The 21,601-nt window shown below is 38.5% G+C and overlaps 1 protein-coding gene across 12 annotated transcripts; it reads right to left on the minus strand.

The window, feature by feature from the left end:
* Positions 1-3,845: 3,845 nt before the first annotated feature.
* Positions 3,846-16,094, minus strand: LOC113669688 (alpha-1D adrenergic receptor). 12 transcript variants are annotated; one of them, XM_089195239.1, is made up of 5 exons: positions 16,077-16,094; positions 15,569-15,635; positions 10,168-10,236; positions 6,379-6,505; positions 3,846-5,720 (listed from the first exon to the last, which is right to left on the minus strand). In XM_089195239.1, exons 4-5 carry the CDS (start codon positions 6,419-6,421, stop codon positions 4,612-4,614), a joined length of 1,152 nt encoding a protein of 383 aa, XP_089051365.1. In that variant the 5' UTR covers positions 6,422-6,505; positions 10,168-10,236; positions 15,569-15,635; positions 16,077-16,094; the 3' UTR covers positions 3,846-4,611. The 12 variants fall into 12 exon arrangements, 6 of the variants coding, with proteins under 6 accessions (XP_089051365.1, XP_089051364.1, XP_027041564.2 ...); XM_089195238.1 differs by lacking the exon at positions 16,077-16,094 and adding an exon at positions 15,729-15,821; XM_027185763.2 differs by lacking the exons at positions 6,379-6,505; positions 16,077-16,094 and adding an exon at positions 15,729-15,820.
* Positions 16,095-21,601: the final 5,507 nt, after the last annotated feature.

Consider the following 21,601-nt stretch of genomic DNA (forward strand, 5'->3'; position numbering starts at 1 on the left):
GCTTGATATTATCCTGTTCAGCCACCTCAAATTAAAAGAGCCAAAACAATCATTTCCACAACTTACTATTAAGCGAGTCTAGTGGCACGTGTCGCAGCCATGTTGCTTACGTTCGACTTGCAGTGAAGGGATACTTCGGATTCAGGGCCAGCAGCCATGCGAACACCGACTCCACGTTTCATCTAAGTCGCCTGGTCATCAATTGAGATATCTCTCAGAATCCTGGACATCCCACGAAACTGCGCTGTCAGGAATGGTGCAGAATAATAGCAATCAGTTCGTTGCTGACGCTCGCGATCTGCGGAAGCTATTACCATACTTGAAGTCAAAGGAGTTCATTTACATCCAAGAGCGAACTCTAGACTGGATTCTCAAACAAAACCAATTGTGCCCCATAAACACGACGACGGAGGCTTGGAAAAGTGACATGGAAAAAGCCAACATGATGAATGCTGACTTTCCCTTGATCATTAGAACACTAGTGGCTCAATTACCGGTACCATTAGTTTGAATAAGACACAGACAACGACTCAACGGACATACCAAGTTATTGTGCTATCGAAATCCGAGAAATACGATCAAAAATAAAACATTGAACTTGAAAACGACATTGCCCCGGGGTTGATTAAACTGCTAGGAGAAACTATGGAACTCCCATTGCCTTCTCTGTTTACCCTAAGCTTAAAGACAGGCACTGTCTTCCAGTCAGTCAAAGATCAACTGCTTCATCTTACTACAATTGAAGGCGTAAAGAATCTCAGTGCGTAGGACGGATTGGAAATCTGCAAGATTGACGCAAAAACTGGTTGAACGAGGGTAGCTGGGGCACTCTGTGCCGCAAAGGTGAAATCTAGTATTTAAAAGTTCAAGAGTAGAAAAATTTTTTTATTCATTTAAAACTCGCATTAAAAGGAAAAAAGAACGATAAAATGCGACATATCATCACTCATGCTTCTAGGAAACAAGATGAAGAAACTGACATCTCTAGGCAAGTGACAACGAGGATGAACGTCTTGTCGTTCATTACAGAACGAGAATGTAGAGCACTCAGAGAGCGAAAATGTTGAGGAAGACCTGGAATCATTTGTTCAGGTACAATTTGTCTCGTTTTAGACATGATATTCATATGATATTCGTTTTCTCGATAACGTGACCTTTTCTGAACATGTATTAGTTTTAAATCTTAAGAACAAGTCTCTGAAAGAATCAAACATCTTAGGAAATGGAAATTTTCAACCCCCCTTCAAATTTTGCATGCAGTTAGGCACTTAGGGGGATGCACAAAAATGCCCTTTTTAAAGGGTGCGGCACTCTTGTTGCCATGGTAACAACAGCTGCTTGTTTGAGGCCTGGGGCCTCATTTTCTTACAAAAGCGTCGCAAAAAAGAATGCAATGTTTATTTCTCTATTTCAAGCTAAATACAACATTACAAATTGGCACTTCTACCATACATAGTAACATCATTCGCCTTTACTTTGATTCATTCAATTTTCCCTGGGAGTGAATGTGAACGCACCAATATATTATTCATCTCGGTACAGTTTCGGTCATTTTTTGTCGGGTAAAATAGGGAAAACGTTTATCTGAATTTCTCCAAAAGTACAACGATTCTGGAACTGAAACTACCCCCCTAGCTGGTTGTAATATTCTAGTTTTTAAATATGTAAAAATCTGCGGGCCTGCCTCTACTTTTTAAAGGGGCAATTCGCGAACGAAGCTCAAAAATCAGATGTTGCATAATTTGGTGATCTATACATCTAATGTTCTCAACAACAAACGTTTCAAACAAATGAAACGTGCGAGGCTTTGAAAGAATGTTACCTCGTGAGTAATATCCCGAAGTGAAATCTCGCCTCTGGTTGTCATCTTTTAAAAAAAAATGATCAACCTTCATGGAGGACAACTCGACTTAACTACAAACATATACCTCAAATCGTGTGCATATCATCCAGATTCCGAGTGCTGCACCTTCTTTCATGGGATTTTGAGCGATCCGAAGTCCTCTGAAGATACACTGTTATACTTGTATGTCATTTAAAACATGTTAAAGTCGGCTGATCTACGAAACTATCCTCACACCGGTAATTTGTTAAAAGCAATTGTTGTCGTAATGTTGTATTTAACTTGAGATAGAGAAATAAACATTTCACTCTTTTTTTGCGACGTTTTTGTATGAAAATGAGGCCCCAGGCCTCGAACAATCAGCCGTCGTTACCATGGCAACAAGTGAGCTGCAACCTTTAAAAAGGGCATTTTGTACATCCCTCCTGAGTGCCTAACTGCATGCAAAATTTGAAGGGGGGTTGAAAATTTTCATTTCCCAAGATGTTAGATTCTTACAGACTTTTTCCCATTAGTGCTAAGAGCACTGAATCCATTTTTTGATAATAATATGCATGAAAAAATTACCCAGGTCTGATTGGTCAAGATAAATGCAGTTTTTAGGTCATTCAGTACAGAAAAGAGTTAATTCAGTGCAGAAGAGGGTCAATTCAGTGCAATGAAAGAAACAAACTATACATTCTAATTGGTCAATAATCAGAGAAACTCACAGATAGCCAATCAAATGCAAGCCTTGGATGTCGCAACATTTGGACACGCTGAAAATTTGCGAGCGAAACAATGGCGGGTGTTTTAAGTAGGTTTTCTTCCGCTACCGCAACAATAATACAGCAGCTGAAAAACAGCTACTAACGAAAACACGGTAAAAAGCACTGCTTTTTGGTTGTCAGTTTGGAAGAAGTGGTGTTTGGAGAAGGAAATTGCCGCGTAAATCGAAAACTACGAGCCGACCCAGCTTAACAGTTTGTTCGAGCGATTCTACGCCGAATGAAAAACAAACATGGGGAAGATTATAAACCGGAAAGTCTGAAAGTAATGATTACATCGCTTGATAGACACTTGAAGAACAAAGGCTATAAACTGTCCATTATTCGCGACAGAGAATTCAGTTCCTCCAAACAAGTACTGGACGGGAAAGCGAAACAGCTTCGCTTAGCTGGCCGCGGGAAGCGCCCAAACAAAGCGCCACAACTATCCGAAGAGGAGGCAGAAATTCTCTGGAAGAGCGAGAAACTCGGTGGTTAACCCCAGAGTCCTTAATTCATACAATTTGGTGGCTACTTACTCAACAATTTGGTCTCCGTGGAAGGCAGGACCGTAGGTCTCGCAATCTCAGGGCGAGTGGTCCATTTTATCTCTCGATAAAACACAACAGCGGACCTGGCGATGAAACTTGGTACAAAGTCCAGCCCATGGGAGAAAATAAAATCAACTCCATGATGAAAAATATCATCTCCCAAACCACCCTTCAGTCATCCGAGAAGCGGTTTACCAATCACAGTGCCCTCAAAACGCTCGTTAGCAAGATGAAGAAAGCAAATCTCGAGAGGTCATCCATTGCAAAAGTCACCGGTCACAGAAATATTCAGTCTTTAGATGACTACGATGAAGCCGACGAAGACGAACAGCGACAGCTTTCGTGGGCCATCTCAAAGGGAAATAGTACACCAAAACCCGTGCTGGTGGCGGGTAGTTCATCTGGTCCTTGTGCTTCAAATGCAGTAATTCCACACATGATGAACTCTTAAGCGCAGAATCTGATGAATTCCTTCACTAACTGCACTGTCACATTCAACCTCAACAACAAGGCCTCGCCTGATAAACCTCGCAAACGACGATTTCATTTCATCGAAAGTGATTCGGACACAGACTGAACAATTCCTTGAACTGTTTGGTCGGACTTTGAACTTTTTGTGCCTTAAAGATGTGAAAACTTCATTTTATCTTATTGTTTTGATCGTACGCGGTTGTTTTGACCGAACGCACAATGTCACACTTCACACACACTTTTCACACTTTTATTTTTCATTTTCTTACTTATCATAAGATATTCCTTTGACCAGCGGATAGCAAATGCTAATCGAGGCGGGTCAAATTTGTTTATATTTATTTATTTTTTACTGACTTCATTTAATTACACTGGAAATAAAACGAAGATGAAGAAACACGAAAGTAAACATATCCTCGTTATCTCCTTTACCAATTGCAGAAACCTTTTTAAAGAATTTTCAGCTACATCTCAGCACTCAATTCCTAGCAGTCTCTAAAGTAATTACCGTCATGATCTCTATTGATGCAATCATTTGTTTCACAACGAGTACAACCGTGTACAAGACAAACATTCACTTCAATTACACTTATATGTTGACTTTTTTCCACAAGAAAATGAACCATCTCACCGAAATGACGCGTTCTTTAGAACAACGCAGACATGAAACGTTCAGCGTCCTAACACACTGCCCAATTACTAGGATGACGTGTATACTTTCATCTTCGGTTTTTAATCGCGCTCGTTAAAAGCTACGTGTACATTTATAATTAGGAAGTACTGAACAGAATCAAAGTAGAAGATTGCTCAAATATTGAAATAAACTTTTAAGGCCTCTAAATTCAATTGGAGAGGATGACAATCCTTGAGAGCCAAAGCTGTATTCTCTAGTATGTCATATTTTCATATTTGCCATTAGTTCGTTTATATGTCACTCTTTCGTGTTTAGTTTGGATGAAAGGGCCGATTGAGGCTTGCACCGTCAGCCGGAGTGCCATACTTAGCTAGGACCAGTTACTTTCAGAGGAATGTTTTCACTGACATCGTCATTTGTCCTAGCAGTTGGGCTTTTGGGTTCGTTTGGATTGGAAAAACATTCTCGTTCCACAAGAGTTAACGGTGCTTGTGTTTCGCCTATCGAAACGATGGGCGAAATGGTTGACATGGTGTTACTCTTTGACTGTTCTCTTTGATCCCTCTTGATTTTCGAACGACAGCGACGAAGCAATTTTTTAAAAGCGCTACGATAAGTGCGGTTTAAACAGGTGTAAATTACTGGATTCAGACAACTATTTAAATATTCCAACCACTTGACTACGTTTAGGAAACTGAGAGGAATATTCGTGCGATTTGCATAAGATAAAACTACTATAAAGAACGGGAGCCAGCAGATAACAAATCCACCTATCACAACCGCAATCGTTTTTGCGGCTTTGATATCTGTGGCGTAGTTTCTTCCTATTTGCCTTGCTTGGTAACGTGCTACCAAGTAAATCCGAGCGTACATAACTAGCATAATGACTAAAGGGAGAAAGAAACTCAAGACGGATACGAACCATAAATAATTGGGATACGGCCATTCGTGCTCATCACTTGAAATAAGAACCAAACATGAAATGGTTGCAGCATAACACCAAACAAAGAATATAAGACAGATAACACGCCGTGTCGTCAAGATTTTAGGATAAGCAAACGGAGAAGTGATCGCCAACTGTCGGTCAAAACTGACCGCAGTCAAGTTCATTATAGACGCTGTTCCGCACAGAATGTCCATGCAGTCCCAAAATTGTTTTAGCGTGTCACCGTAAATCCATACATTCTGGGTTATTTGGAGAGTTAACCAAAAAGGCATGGCGATCAACGCAACCAAAATATCGCTGACTGCTAAAGAGATGATGAAAAAGTTGCACTTTGTGCGCAGGTCCCTAAACGTGTAAAAGCTTGCAATGACGATGAAGTTTCCTCCAAGGGCAACTGGCATCTGTAGAGCAACAAACAACGCTGCAACGATATTCGTTACTCCCGGGGTAATTTCGGTTACGGATGTAAACTCTTCGGTTTGGAGTGCATCTGGGGTTGCGTTTGTAAGATTCTCTGTTGTATCCATCTCTGAGAGAACAAAACAAGAAACAGGGTGTATTATCAATAATACAAATTAAAGGTAATAAATAAATTGAAGGTTTCATTTTGTGATTACGGAGTAAGGCACACCATTTCTCTTGAGCGACAAGAGATCAGAATCAAATCCCTGGATTTTGGGGGGTGTTGTGACAAGCTCTAAAAAGCTGAAATTGACCAGCTCTGAAATCTACTCTTACTTAAGTGCCCTCGGCCGTCCAAAAAATAGTGCATCGAGGTGAAACTAATTAAACAGCGAACTAGAAGCATTCGCTCCAAATTTGCATGATTTGCCAATCGATTCACGGGTAATTTACGTACGGACAAAGAAACCTAATGTGCAACGAATACACAAAGGTTTAAACCATGGTGGTTGCGCGGATTCCTTTTGTTAAATCTTTTTTTCGGTGAGTTATTTGTAATAGATCTTGGCCCTTGAAATTACCGTTCTGAAAAATTCAACGAAAATAAGGTTATTGAGCCCTAATGTCAATATTCTCTTTTATCTGACAAACGTGAAAAGTTCTATTTTATCGAAACGTCAAAGCTTATTTATTTACATGACTCTCTTCACAGCTGGATTCTGTATTGCTGTGTTTGTTGGATTATTGTTAGATTACTGAATGTCACGCTAGCTCTCAGGTTTTACCTTGCAATTTGAAGTCTCTCTTAGTTTCCCTCATCACTTTCATCGGTTTTTTAGAGTTTCTTTGCTATATTAATGACGAAGAGTTCTTCCGACAAGCCAGTTGAGATGGTAGTGAAATGAAGGACTCCTAAAACAACGGGATAAACTTCGAATATTTACGGAAAAGATGACAGAAAAATGTTTTCCCATAGGAAAGAACCGTATTCAGTTTCCAAAACTCAGCGAGATGAGTAGGATGAATTAGCATTGGAAATTAGTTACGGCTGTCGGAATAACTTATAAATAAGATTTAATTTGAAAAAAAAAAAAAAACGCTTAATGTAGGCAACTTTCCGTTCGATGTTGGTATACTATGTATATCGGCTTCTCTTGAAATAAGGTTTGGGGCTTTTCCCAGCGGAGGCGACTCCACTTTTATTTTGCGAAGGACTCCAAAATCATTTAAGTGCAGAAATACAAATTTTGCCTCGTTTTTCAGTATGATTAGAAGTGGATCTGCTGAATTAATGTATCTGTTACCCGCAACCTCGCTCGTTGAAAGGAAGAGCGGTTGTTACTCCACCTGAACGTTAACAAGATTGAGAGGATCTGTTGTTCATTTGAGTGCCTTGGCTACCGAACGATGAAATTCATACCTCAAAGCAGCTATGTTAAGTTTCGTTTTATAATAGATATATCGAGAAGACGACCAAGCAAAAGACGTTATCGAAATATCCTACGTGCTAAACGTGTATAGAGGCTCTGGGCTCTTACAATAACCATAACGTCCGTGTAAAGCTCTATCTAGTGCACTTGATATTTTGATCTCTTTAACACAAAGCTAACTGTAGTTTTATTTTTTTAAATTTAAAAAAAAATTTTTTTTCATCGATAAGTAGGGCGAACTCAGCAACCTCACGCGATCTTAACACTGAAAAGGTAAAGTAAAACCTCTATGCAAGGAACACCCTCAGGACCAAGGCAAGTGTCCCCTGGGTAGTGGTGTGTCTTAACACCCCCCATCCCCCCTCCCCACACTCCCCCCTCCCAACATGAAGTAGTACGTTACCTAAAGCGAAGCATAAATAGAAGGGACAGCAGTCATTACTGGAAAGCTAGTGACGGGATGGAACCCTCATGTAAAAGTATCTTCTATGGCACAAATATTGCGGTAAAATGACTCGGAGAAATAATTGAAGGAAATGATTTGTGCAAAGTTGACTGAAGCCAAATTGTCAAACCGTTACCGCCCCTATTAACGCCTTTGTCACTCGTGAACTGAAACTACTTATGGACTGACGCTTTGATTCCGGAAGAAATCACGAGAACATGGAACCTTTGGAAACCAAGTTACATCTGCTATCAAATGATGTACGGTATTAATCAAAGTGCTCTGTGAGCAAACTCGTGAATTGACAGATGACTTACATGATTTTTTGGATTATGTTTAATGTTATCTGGTTTAGGGAATTTTGTGGTTGATTGTCATATTTAGAGTACGAGCAGTAATTCAGTGTTCGCTAATGTAGCAAAGAAACAAAGTAACGTTGGGATAAGATGGCATTACAATTGAAATGATCATGCTATTACATTTGAAATGGGTGGATGATGTCATATGTTTTAAACATATATCGTTTTTGTGTCTGGTTCAAAAGAAAAGGTTGGAAGTAAATGTGGGTGAAAAGTGAAAGTTATTGTCTATCATTGTAAATATTGGAAAATCAAGGTAATACTGTCTTAATGAAAACACTAATTCCCTCTTTACCAAATGAGATAAACGGGAACGAGTTTTGAGTGATATAACTAAGCCCAGACTGCCACTGTCATTTTGGATTTCCGCCTGAGTAGATTTTGGTCACGTGCTAGGCAACGTATAATCAAGAACAAGACCCAGGCCCATTTATCAATTTTGTGGTGCATGACTTTCGCATTTTAGTAATATTTATTTTGAATCTTCAAATTGTCTTTTGAATCTTCAAATTGTCTGTGCCGGCACCTTTTGTTGCTTTACACAGAAAAAAACACGATACGAAATGCAATAATCGATTTTTGTCCCCAATCTCACGCCATTACAGAAAAAGCTTTTCAACACCTGTAAACTCCGAGCGCTTCGGAGTAAGTGATATTTTTAATGAATCTTTGGATTGTTTTCAAGTTCAAGGATTGTAAATTACAGTTTTATGAAAAACGAAGGTTGTTCTCTTATTTCAGAATGAATCCTCGCACGCCTGCCAGTCGCTGGCGCCGCTTTTTGAAACTGAAACGAAAAAATATAAACTCTCTTAAGATTATCATTGGCTTCTTTTTCACCCACCACTATTCTTAGCAACAAAGATCGCCATTCCGTTTGTTTATTACTCGCCAAAAACTATCAAATTCACTCAAAAGCTAGAAAAAAAATCGAAAAAAAGTTTACAGGAATCGACCAATCGAGCGAGCGAGCGAGTGCCATTCTCCATATCATATCTACAACCCGCTTTTGCGTATGCGCGCAATTCACGAGTTTAAAAGGACACGTTGTGACAGCTGTCATCATCCTGGCGTCAGCCTACGTTTTGAGTAGCTAAGGCTGAATGCAGGTTAAAACCGAGCTTCGGGAAAAAAGAAAAAAATGTCCCAAAGGAGAGGTTCTACTGTTGTCTGAAAGCCTGACGTCTTCAGCGTATAGTAGATGCCTATATCAATCTGTTCATTGGACATGGCGACATAATTTTATACAATGTACGGGTAGATCCAAGTCCCTCATGTTCTCATTGGCACTACTCCTTGTAAACACCATTCGATCGTTTGTGCAGCTTAAGTAGAAACTGAAACCGAAAAAATGTCTTAACGGTGTGTCCAGACCAGTGGTCATGAGCTGAGGTAACTTTAGTTCCAGTCGAGTTCCGGCTGCAAGTTGACGGTTGAAGTGAAATGATTATTAAGCTTATCGGACTGAATTAATCTTTTCTTGTTTGGAATAAAAAGTAAGCAACATCTTATTTTGACGTGCAGATTTACGAAATGGCATTCATAGGCGCTCGTTGGAAGTAACATCAATAAAGCATTAACCGTTGTCAAATTATTGAAAACTGGGCTTCATTAAGTTTACACATAAATACAGATAATACTTTTCAATTAAAAAAGACAAGCTTTACTAGGTTTTTTGACTAAACCGTCCATTTCGGTGGCAGTTAGCAAGTGTCAACGTTTTTTTGAGAAACGTAGAATACTTTTTTAAGGAAAACGCGATGGCAATTTTGTTAACTTGTCATTTCATTACAAATTAGTGTCTTGGGTGAAAGTTTTTCCTTATCATCGCGATTTCCCGTTGGGTCAGAACGATGATTCGTACATACTGTCGTGCCGAGGAAGATAAATCATAAAGGTTAAAATTATTTGCTTTAGATTATAAGCCATGTTGTATTACAGTTGTCATATATTTGCTTTTCATTTATTTTGTGAATTTTGGTTTACCGAAATGTATTCATTGCACGACAATGGTAAAGTTGAGCAGTTATCTGGAAGGGATATTTTGCTTTCTACAATATATATTCATATTCTTTGGACATCTCAGCTTTTTGGCTGATGGGTTCACAGAACATGCTCTCTATGTTTTCCTCGTTTTAATTCCAACTGCAGCATGAAAATAAAAGCGAAATTCATTAAAATCGATAATTGACAAAGTTGAAAACTTAAATTGGGCTGGCATACGAAATACTACTAAAACATAACTCCTGCTAATTGAGGATTTTCAATTTTCATGCGCACACAGCCTTTGTTTTCCGATAAAAATTGCACAAAGAGAGGAAGGTACAGAGCTGGACCTACCTAACAGAAACGAAAGCTGCGATGTCTTTTATGTTCGTTGATCGTTGATTACTTGGCGTCAAAAGCCAGCTGCAAAGTAAAAGCGTAGTATAATTGATGAAAACACTAACACACTTTGTTGACATTAAGAAACGAAAACTTCCATAAAACCTGCATACTATATTGACAATCTAAATATGAGAGACCAATCAGAACACCAGCATCATTTTTTACATTTTAAATATCTTCAAACTTAAGCTAGCTGTAACATTATAACCTCCTTAAGGGTAACGACGAGCTCACTTTTCATTGGTCAGGTCATTACAATCTGCACTGCCAAAAGACTACCTGTTGTGTGTCGCTCTGTTTACAGTTAAAGGGAATACATCACAACCTTTTTGTGATCTTCATCTTCATGGAGGACGAACGATATTTCACTCTAGCACTAAAGTATTGCGGTTTGGCAACAAGAGAGATTGTTGTAAACGCAGGAAGCACGACAAGTTGACGGAAAAAAATGACAGGAACAAGTCATTTCTAGTGAACTGTCAAATTGTTTCCTAAGATTACCGCTCAAGACAAGTAATGAACGAATAGCAAGAAATAGACTTCGTGAGACAGGTGTAAGATACGCAACTATGGTAACAAGAAGGCGAAAGAGAAAATCCGATTTAGTAGATAATTTCCTTCCTGCTTCGCAACAAAGAGGGCTCGACACAGATTTAGCTCTGCCAGTTCTCTTTGAGTTCTTGCTTTTAATAAACGCAAATTCCTTTTTTTTTCCTTTCTGGTATTGAAATGCTTATGATCTGTTTGTTGTTCAAGGATTGTGTTTCATTCCATACTTTTCCTTTTACTAAAATACTGATTTTTACTGAAAAAGGAGTTTCTAAAATTTGAAATCAATTATTTCAGTTTTGTCAACTGCTACTGAAAAGTAAAACTCGAAATTCGGTTGGGAGATGTAAATCTCTAGCAGATCTATAATTAATGCCCTCTTTCGAGTTGAAATATTCCATTTTACCTAGCCTTATTCTGAAAAAAAGGCAGCAATAATCATGACGTTCGACGAAAGCCTTGTGGTGGAGAAAACAAAAGGCAAACGCAAGACTGACTTGCTCAGAATATTAAAATATTTGTTGACATAAAAATGCAAATACCAGTGATTGTTCTGTCTTGCAAATTTATGACAAGAACTCATGCTGAGGATAACATCAAACCAAATTGTTGTTTTGCCACAATTTTCTTTCACAATAAAGGAATAATTCACATTTGCAAAACGTTCCGAATGCAATAGCAAGAAGTTTTTGCAATGCAGTTTAAGTGGTGCGTCAAATCTGTGAGGAGTAAGAGCGGCTTGACAACCGAGAAGGGAGATTGAAGCTGTTTTTCTATAAAAAAAATAATAATAATAAATAGGGTTTCACACGACGGCTTACCGCAAGCTTTTACGGCACTGAAGTAGCTCTGAAAGCTAGTTTTAGCGTGGAGAAATAGTGGGATAAGTAGGTCTTTTCTTGGTGAGCTAATATTATACTGACAGTGGCAGTTTATGAATGTTAACATTCGTTTGTTTTGGGGTTCTTTAGTAAACTTTAATCAAAGTGTTTCTCGGAGTGAGAGACGTTAGAGACTCGAGACATAGTAACTCCAGCCCCTTTTTTTCAATAAACAAGAGGCCGAAATACCCACGCTGAGCAAACAAGGCTAATTTTGCTTACGAAAATAAAAATCTGTCTTTTTAACCATAGAAATAAACTCATTGTATTTGCTGACTTCAATCATTGAGTCTTGGCTCAACAGTAAAGCCAGTGTGTAGGTATCATAATGTCTTTTGATTACTTAAAATGAATGCCTACGAAAGGAAATCCCTCATTGGCGTGGGTCTCCGATAGCATCGATTTCTTCCACCTTGTGACTGGTTAGAGATGAACCGCCATGTTTTTTAAGTACGATAAAACATTTAAAATAACTCAAATTATACTCGCTCAATAAAAGACCACCAAGGGCCCTAAACCGTTTCTATCAGCTTGAAAAGCACCAATAAAAAAGATAACAAATAGAACGATTGATCCTTAAAGGAAGTGTCAGAAGTGACAGGATATGATGATTAGTCATTATCAAATTATCGTTCCTTGTTGAATAATGAGGGGAAGGAACGTAGGAAATTCAACACGCTTTAAGACAGAGGTCGTTAGATGGCTCTATGAGTGATACTCTTTTGGTCAGCTCATGCTGTGCACACAGTTAAGTGGAGCCAGAAGTCTAAGATCCCCTTTGTACAGAGTTACTGCTGGGTGCAATTCGTTCTAAATAACATTCACAAAATTTCACCTCGACATTGAAATACAGACGAATGTTAATTGATTGAGCATAGCTATTCAAACTGCATAATTCACATTTACTCTCAGAAGATTAATTTCGTATTGGTATTTTTGATTTTATGTTGACAGTAAATGCATTTGCAGGCACGAGTTAGGTTGAAGTGTTACATCCACATCCTAAAAGTCTTGATTGATACAGCGGATGAAATCGACTGAAAAAAGATAGAGCTTGAATTTAAATTAAGGCTCTTTACAAAACTTTTTACTGCTTCAAAAGAGCGGCATAAACAACTGAGGGTAAAAGTTATTTTCGAACCTCACCTCAAGTTAGTCCAATCTGTGTAGACCGGCACAAAGGAGTTTAAAATGATCGAAACTAATCAGGTGATCAACCTACACGAGCTAACTCAGAACTAACGCCGGCCAAAGAGTCATTTCGTCCCGTTTCCCCTCAGTATATCATATTTCACATCTAACCTAGTCCATTTTTTTATTTTTCGCTATTTTCTATTCAAACTTCCCTCATGCTGAGTTTATTATTATTAAGAGACAAATCAAGTTAACGGAGGTATCTTATTACCTCTTTAGGGCGCTTTTTGCATTGCTTTAGTTACTGTCAGTTTACCCAAAGGTAGTGCTTTCTCTGATCTGTTGTTACCCATCCAGATGACGTGGCGTCAAAATTGCAGAGGCGACTTTATTCAGCTTGCTTTATTTCAAGGCCTTCGACAATCACTCTTTCAGGAATTTTTAATTGCTGACATAATGTAGCCAATTGATGCTCATTATAGTACGTAGATGACGTCCTTACATGTCTAAGTTCTGTTTTCACCGAATGAAGAGAATGACTCGGCGTGGCGTGGTCGGAAACAAATTATTAATGGTTGTAAAGTGAGTATCGTTAGAAACCGAGAGACCAGTTTGCTAATCTGAAGATTTTTCTTTTCCTAAAGCTGTTCGTGACGTATACAGAAAGCTGTTTCGATACTGAAAGGAGTGCGTTTAAGAAAGAGAAAAAGAAATCTACAAAACATTTGCTGGACGAAAAAGATGCTTTAGCTCACGACGAGAGTAGTATCGTTACGATCTCCGCTCAGGCGAGGGAGGAAATTGTTTCAGAGAAATTGTTACTGTATTGGTTGTATCCCTGTTAAAGAGTGTTATTGACTGACGCGGCAATTTCATCCGCAAATTCATTGCTTAACACCGACAAAGTCTGGCTGTCATCAGAAGAGGTCGATGGAAGCGCTTTCCTAACACTTAGAGATTTCTTTGTCTCAGAATTTTTTCGGTAATTTTCTGCCCTTTCCTAGCTGAGGAGCAGTGCCCAGACTTCATTCCCGTTTTCCTAAACAGTTCTGCTACAACTTTTCTGTTAGCATAGACAACGGCTACTAGCATTAAATTGTTTCTTTAAACTCGTGCGGCAAAATAAACCGCGGTTTTTGTTTATATAGCTCTCTTTTGAAAGTCTCCTTAGCGTGCCGAACTTTCTCGGCATATCTTCACCCACTGCCATCGATATCGCAAACTTTCCTCTATGGATTTGGTGTCGATTTACTTTGCGCGAACATTAATGGGAAGCCACTTTTTAATTACGAGCCGGCTTGTGATTACTTTACTTAAATATTTGAGAAGGTGTAAAAGAGGAGTGACGAGCAACCACCCCCTCCTAACTTTTTGTTTGTCATGAAATCCCTATTAGCTTGCTGACTACGTTAGGTTAAAAGGAGCATGAAGATTTTTGTGAACATTTAATATCCGAACAATTTCACTAAGTAACCTCCTTGTATTCTATTATTAGTACCGATGGAAAACCATTAAATTTTGAGTGATCTTCATCTGGCTATGCAAATAAAGAGGCGAGTTGCCTTCATGACTTTGGTTGTTTGGTTTACTTATCACAGGCAAGAGCAGTTTATATTCTCTTATCACAGGAGAACTCATACGTTTTATTTAGGTAAGACAGTCCGCAAATGTGCTTTAACTAGTTTTAACTGCCGTCAAGTGGAGATGGGAAATTTCGAATACTTGGCGAATTAAATGAGTTAGAAAACCTCAGTATAAGAAACAAACAGAGACGATATTTTGGAATACTTCTTGGATTATTTTACAACATGAGATAAATGCAGATTTTTTTCCTTAATTGTTGCCGTAAATTTAGCTCCAGACTGGTGGACTATATTATGCTCCTTTGTTCTTTCAAGCATGTCATCTAGAGGGTAGTACTAGAGAGTGTAGAGAGGAGCTCAAGGAAAAGATAATGCAATTGGTAAGAGCTACTCAAAGATCCAAATGTAGTAGCGCATAATGAGTGAATGGAAATAACACTACCCCATTGTACCCATTGGATGTTTCTCGAAAGTTAAAGATATAACTTTATCATAAAATATGAGCTTTTTCTACCTTTCATAGCCTCCCGTATTGTCTAACGGAGGATGGCACAATTATTGGAAAGGTGGACTTTAAAACTTTTCTATGCGCATAAATGTTTTATAACACCCGTTGCGCATGACAACTCTGTCATAATGAATCATCTGTCGGTTGATACCCGATGAACGTCGCCTCAAAAATTGCGTTCAGTGAGTAAACTGATCAAGGTTATTATATAAACGAGATCCAGGAGTATATATTCGGTGTTTTCGATTAAGCTAGGATATTTTCTTTATTTTAAACGTTTCAAGTTAACCGCTCGGGGAAAAAAGGTGTATATCGTCCAAAGAACATCTACCCAGCTAGAGAGACAAATGGTACAAACAAGTTGCGTCAATTAAATTTCAGAACCGTGACTTACATTCTCAGTTCTGTCGAACTTTAACTACAAAGGATGTCACTCCTTGATTTTACATAGTGTGCAGTCTTAACCCAGTATGTTTCAACAATGAGAAATGACAATTTCTTAATTTGGTTGGCCGAGAATTTATACCTGATTTTAAAAGCAGATGTTAGTCACAACACCTCGCTCTTACGAAGACTGACCTACAGCTTCTAGAATAATTTTGCTCAGCGGCCCCAATTTCCTCTAATCAGACTCCTCAATTTTTTAGTAGGAAGAGTCACCCCGTTATGTGGCATCTACATATTTTTAATAGACTAACCTGCTAGCTTTGATCGCTTCTATTCAGTCAAGGTGAGAAAAAGGCCAGTCGGCTGTTTGTGGCTGAACTGTCAAAGCAAATGTTACAGTGATCTTATTAGTATTTTTAAATAAAAAAAAATATGAGTTTTATCATCATTTGATACCAAAAAACTGTTTACGTTGCTATCTGATGCGCCCCAGGAAAGCTTGCATTAACTTTTGAAGGAAAGGGGTTATCGTACGATTTAAAGGAAATACAGCGGAATATATCCCCCACTATTATCGACAGGAATTGAAGTTAAAAAAAAATAGAGTAAATACTCGATAAACATACTGAAAACATTAGAAAGCAGGTGTAGAAGGAACTATTACTTCGCAAGAAACAAAGGTTGGCTTACATATACACAAAGAAAGTACTTTGAAAGGTTCTAGTCTATTTCCGCATGGATTATTTTCTGTTCTGTTGTCATCCACACAAAATCGCGTTTTTCGGTCTTGTCTAAGTTGAATAATCCTCGCTATAATACCTTCCATTAAAGCAGGATATGGCGGTAATGTACCACATTCTGGCCAAACCTCTATTAAAAACATTGTTCATGGAATGTATTTCACGTGGAGATTATGCTGCTGAAATCCCGCTCCCTTATACAGGAGTTTCATTGGCTAAATGAATTTATTCATTTCCGCGCGCCGAGGTATTTGCTTACTCCAGAGTTTAACCCAAGATTGTTTTCTTTACACACTTCATATCTTTCCTGACTGGTTTTCTTTATATTTTAAGCACAAACCAATCAACTATACAGCCAGGTGCAAGTTCCATAATTGGCTACAGATTATTCAATTTTCTTGTTCTAGTTTAACTATTTTAACTGCACCAGTTAAGCGATCGTGTTTTATTTAGTTTTATGATCAGAATTAAATATGACGGGCAATTGCTGTACATTTCCTGCATAAAATTCCTTTTTCACAATTCATACTGGTGTTTATTTTAAAGTGTATATTTTTTTAGCAATACAGTTTTATTCAAAGATGAAATCTAATATAGAATTTCCAAGAGGGCACTTTTCCTTTGCGCTTAGTGGGAGAGTTTTGCTCAAACTTATCTCGGAATCTCGCTACAAACGCAGACGATAATTTTTCTTTCAGATTAAATGTGCACTTTTTCGAGGAAATAAGTTTAATCTCTTTCTATGCAAGAGTAATTTTCCTACTCACCTTATTAATTTCATTTTTAACACGACTTTTTTTGGCAGTCTGTGGGTTTAATGATAAAAGATAGCAGTATCTAGGAAGGAAAAAATAAAGGTAAACCACAAAGAAAAGTTTTTATTTCCGCATTTACTTCACAAACCTTTGTTGCCTTATTTCCCCCCTTGCAAATTATCCTTCTAATAGTGCTCAATCTCTCAGTGAGTGGCTGTAGGTGGTGCTAACACAGAGGGAACTCAATCGTTTAAGTGAATTCGGCCCGCTCCACCACTTTTTCCTTCTCAAAGGGTTAACTGTTAGCCATCGTTTTCATACAGTACGTAAAAAAAATTCTGCGCTCAATTCTAGAGCGCTAAAATATGGTTTTTCCTTACGATAATAAGGGAACTCAATCGTTTAAGTGAGTTCGGCTGAATCCATTTATTTTTCCTGTAACCCGTGGTTTCATATGCTACATAAAAAATCTGCACTCAATTCAAGAACCCTAAAATATGATTTTTCTAATGGTAATGTTCTGTAGATATAATATCTTGAAATGTCTGCTTTATCGCGAATATCTAGAATCTCGAGCCGGTATCTGTTCCAGTTACCGTCTATCTCCTCGGATCTTTGCATGTTTACTTCAACAACTTTCCAATTGTAATACTTTTCGATATTCTTGCCTTAAGCCAAAAGTTTAAATCCGATCGGATGTTGAAAAACATCACACATTGCGTCTTAATGCCACAATACTCCGAGAATAGAGTTCTGTCTCCAAGTCTGCCGGTCGGTCTGAAAGATAACTCTACGGCTCCAACGATCCTGACTTACATCCTTTTTTATAAGAACGTCTAGTTTTGGGGCTGAGGCTGAACCTTCGTCTTCTTTCTTTTGCGATTTGAGCCTGGAAATGTTCTTGACATGCTATTAGAGTTGTGTGGTATAGTATTTCAATAGGTCAGTTCAGGGGTGACCAGACTAGGTTCGACTTCAAACTGCGTTGTTCTTCAGTGTGTAGTGCAATACAAAAACTGCATTATTAATGTTAACAAATTTCCCTAAGTATTTCAGTTAATTTTCCCGTTCAACCATGTTGAGTTGTATATTCCTCTTGCCTTTACTTATACTTCTCACTGAAAGTAAATTAGTAAAATAAAGACGATTTGAAGTGAAACTTAGCCCGAGTACGTTCTTGCTACGCTCTTAAAAAATTTTGGTTTATCTCTGCGAGAACGTTCTTGGTGTATTTCTGTTAACATGACACACTATCCCACTAGATACAATCTTGACGTTGTTCCAAGGGCTCGTTTAGTTCCGGAATTCAAACCTTGCAAAGCCATTGAATTTTTTTACTGAATGTTCCATCTATTAACAACAAGATTTCCATCTTACATGACTTCCGGTTATCGAAAACAAAACTGTCGTCTCAAGAACTCATGGCGTTTACGGAAACGTGGCTTTTGCCGCGCGATACGGATGGAGCTGTGATAGGCGATGTTACACCAACCGGCTACGTATTTCGTCATATCTCAAGGAAAAGGCGTGGCGGGGGCGTTGCAGTGCTTTATAAGAAGTCGTTAAAGTCGTGATGAATTTGATGAACAGGTATAGGTAATTTGAATAAATAGACACCATGCTTCACTCCAATCCAGGACACTTAAACTTGTGGTTGTCTATCGCCCACCACCTTCAAGAACAAATGGCCTCACTAGCGAACTATTTAAGTTTGAAACCTTTCTTGAACACTTGGCGGCTCACAAGGACCAGATAATGGTTGTTGGTGATTTGGTCGATGATCAAAACAATACCAGTGCTGTTAAATTTTTGCACGTAACTCAGACGTTTGATTACGTCCAAAACATTAAGCGATCAACACATAAGGACAATAATATTCTTGATTTGATAATCTCAAGAACAGATACCCACGCTGTATGTCGACCCTCAGTACTAGACCCTGCTTTATGTGATCATCATGAAGTGCGCTATAAAGTCCTTCTGGCCACACCTTTGTCTGAAAGGAAAGAAATCGCTTACAGAAACCTAAAGCGCATCACCTTTGATAGTTTCGGCGAGGATATCATTACCTCAACCTAAAATTTCAACTTCAACTAGCGTACAAGAAGCACCATAGCACCGAAACGGCTTTGATAAAGGTTCAGGATTACATTTTCCGGGCCATTGTAGATAGATACTTTGTCGGTAGAAGACTTAATATAACTCCAGAGATTCAAGTGGAAAAGGTGACAAGGAGGAGACTTGAGGGCCGTTGGCGTAGAACAAGATTGATTGTAGACAGAGAACTCTACAAATGGCGATGTGCATTTGTCTGCAAACTGATCCGTGAGGTTAAAGGGCGTTACCACTCAGAGCCTATCGCTGAACTTTCGTCTGACCCAAGAGAGTTGTTTAGACCACTTCAAACATTACTTGAGGTAGAACAGAAAGGCTCTATCCACCCGGCACTTTTCCTGAACAATTGCCAAACAGATTTGCTGATTATTTTAAACAGAAGATGAGCAAAATAAGAGTAGAATTAGATTTGAGGATAATGGAACTGCAGAATCCCTTTCCTGACTCAAGCCAACGGCACAACTGCACCAATTCACACCTGTAACCATGACACCACTAGCGAACCTTTTTGTTAAGACTGCACGTAAGTCATGTGATCTAGATCCCATCCCGGTTACATTCCTAAGAGAGTGCTCATCGGATCTGTTACCTATCATTACCAAGATAGTTAATGTGTCTCTAATTGAAGCTGTGGTGCCTTCGAATCTAAAATCTTTGCCTAAAAGGTTGCAGCAACTCTGACACGCATGCTCGTCGACGACAACAACTTAACAGTGTGTCCACGAGAGCACCGGGCAGTCGTACTAAATGCCATCTCATCGATTTCAATGAAACTTTGCCAGTTTAAAGTGTCTACCCGAAAACTCAAAAAGACAAAGTGGTTTCTGTTTTGGTTTTTTCGAGAGGGAGATAGACCACCCCCCCGGTTTTTCTTGGTTTTTACCAAGGTAATCGCTTCAAAATAGGTAAAATGTATGAAGCTCTCACTGCGATGGTGTTCAACCAATTACTCTGAGGGTTTGCACGCATATTATTGCACCCTTAGTAAATGTCCGACGCAAGTATCAGTCAATTTGATTCACGGCTTGTCAATTAACAGAGGCAAATAAACGACTGTGTTTTTAGATTTTTCGATTCATCCAAATATTTGACATCTTTGAGGTCAAATATCTCCCCTTGCCAGAAAGCTACAACACTAATCTTAATTCTCCTTTATAATCCATCATTTTATCTCTGAAAACCATCAAAAAAATATTTGGGCACTACCGTATTTTTGTCTTGGATGCCTTTAAAAATCTGCGACTGTGACAAGTTTCTCTCAACTACACCTGTCATGCAATTCTGGCTCTAGCCGGTCACTTGACCGAATAATCCTACATTTTTTAGCTCTTCATACAAGATGATTGATCAAGAAAGCTAAAAACATGAAAAACTTTCGAGATTTTTTCGTAGGAATGGAAAATTTCAAGTTTAGAGAGATGCATGTAGACGAAAAATCGATTGAAAAATCGTAGCGTTTCTTTCTTATGTCGTTTATTACTTTGGAAATTTGCTAAAATCAGCAAACAGAGCTCTTGTACAGAACAAAATATTCATTAGTCTGTAATTTTATTGTTTCTCATCATTATCGCACAGTTCACAATAAGGAAACTGTAACAGAGGAGTTTTAAAGTCACATGTCGCGTGCCTGTTGACGTTCGAGTTCCTGTGTGTAATAACTTCAGCTTTTCCAGACTGCGGATGACGGGAAATTCTGCGCCACTCATTTGAAAGGAAATATCAATAGCCCCATAAAATTCATTAACCGCGTCATGTTTCCAGAAAATAAGACTGTAAAATGTTTTTTCCACTTTCCACCATCAAGAAATTCCACTTAGAAATAGTATTTGTATCTTTGTATTTAGTATTTGTAAGTTCTTAATCCTTCTGTTATTTTATTTGCCTGTTTTTTGACTGCGAATTTCGTCTGCATTTGCTATTATTTTCGCTGATTATTATGGCCTTTCCTGCGTGCACGTGCGAGCCAGTTGGTATACAGTACCCTTTCGAATTTCTTTGCATGGTGTCGGGCCTAAGTGTGTAGGTCTGGCACGAAAGATATCTGCACGCCGCAACACGGGTTCATATGTTTTCCCCTTTTAACTCGTGAATTGCGCGCATGCGCAAGAGCGAGTTATAGATACGATGTGGGGAATAGCATTCGCTCGCTCGCTCGATTGGTCGATTCCTGTAAACTCTTTTTAGATTTTAGGCTTTTGAGTGCATTTGATAGTTTTTGGCGAGCAATAAACAGACGAAATGGCGACCTTTGTTGCTAAGAATAGTGGTGGGATGAAGAAGCCAATGATAATCCTAAAATATTTTTTTTTCTTTTAGTTTCAACAAGCGGCGCCAGCGACTGGCAAGCATTCAAGGATTCACACTGAAATAACAGAACAACCTTCGTTTTTCATAGAATTGTAATTTACAATCCTTGAACTTGAAAACAATCCGAAGATTCATTGAAAATATCACTTACTGCGAAGCGCTCGGAGTTTACAGATGTTCAAAAGCTTTTTCTGTTATAGCGTGAGATTGAGGACAAAATTGATCATTACGTTTCGTCGCGTGTGTTTTTCCTGTGTGAAGCAACAAAAGATGCCGGCGACTGACGAAATAACAAGTTAACACGAAAATCAAATAACACCTAAACAAACAATTTTAGCTACCGATTTTCAGTGAATTTTTAAAGAACAATTTTCTTTTAAGTTTCAAGACAATTTGAAGATTCAACATACATGCAACGTACTAAAAT

Source organism: Pocillopora damicornis, chromosome 2 (genome assembly GCF_964200805.1).
Source record: "Pocillopora damicornis chromosome 2, jaPocDami1.2, whole genome shotgun sequence".
NCBI lineage: Eukaryota > Metazoa > Cnidaria > Anthozoa > Scleractinia > Pocilloporidae > Pocillopora > Pocillopora damicornis.

Bases quoted from the DNA above. Each gene is read 5' to 3' on its own strand.
- LOC113669688 (XM_089195239.1), bottom strand. From the start codon at position 6,421: ATGAAAGTGATGAGGGAAACTAAGAGAGACTTCAAATTGCAAG. The intron at 5,721-6,378 runs GTAAAACCTGAG...TTGTTCTCTCAG, and splicing joins GAGAGACTTCAAATTGCAAG to AGATGGATACAACAGAGAAT.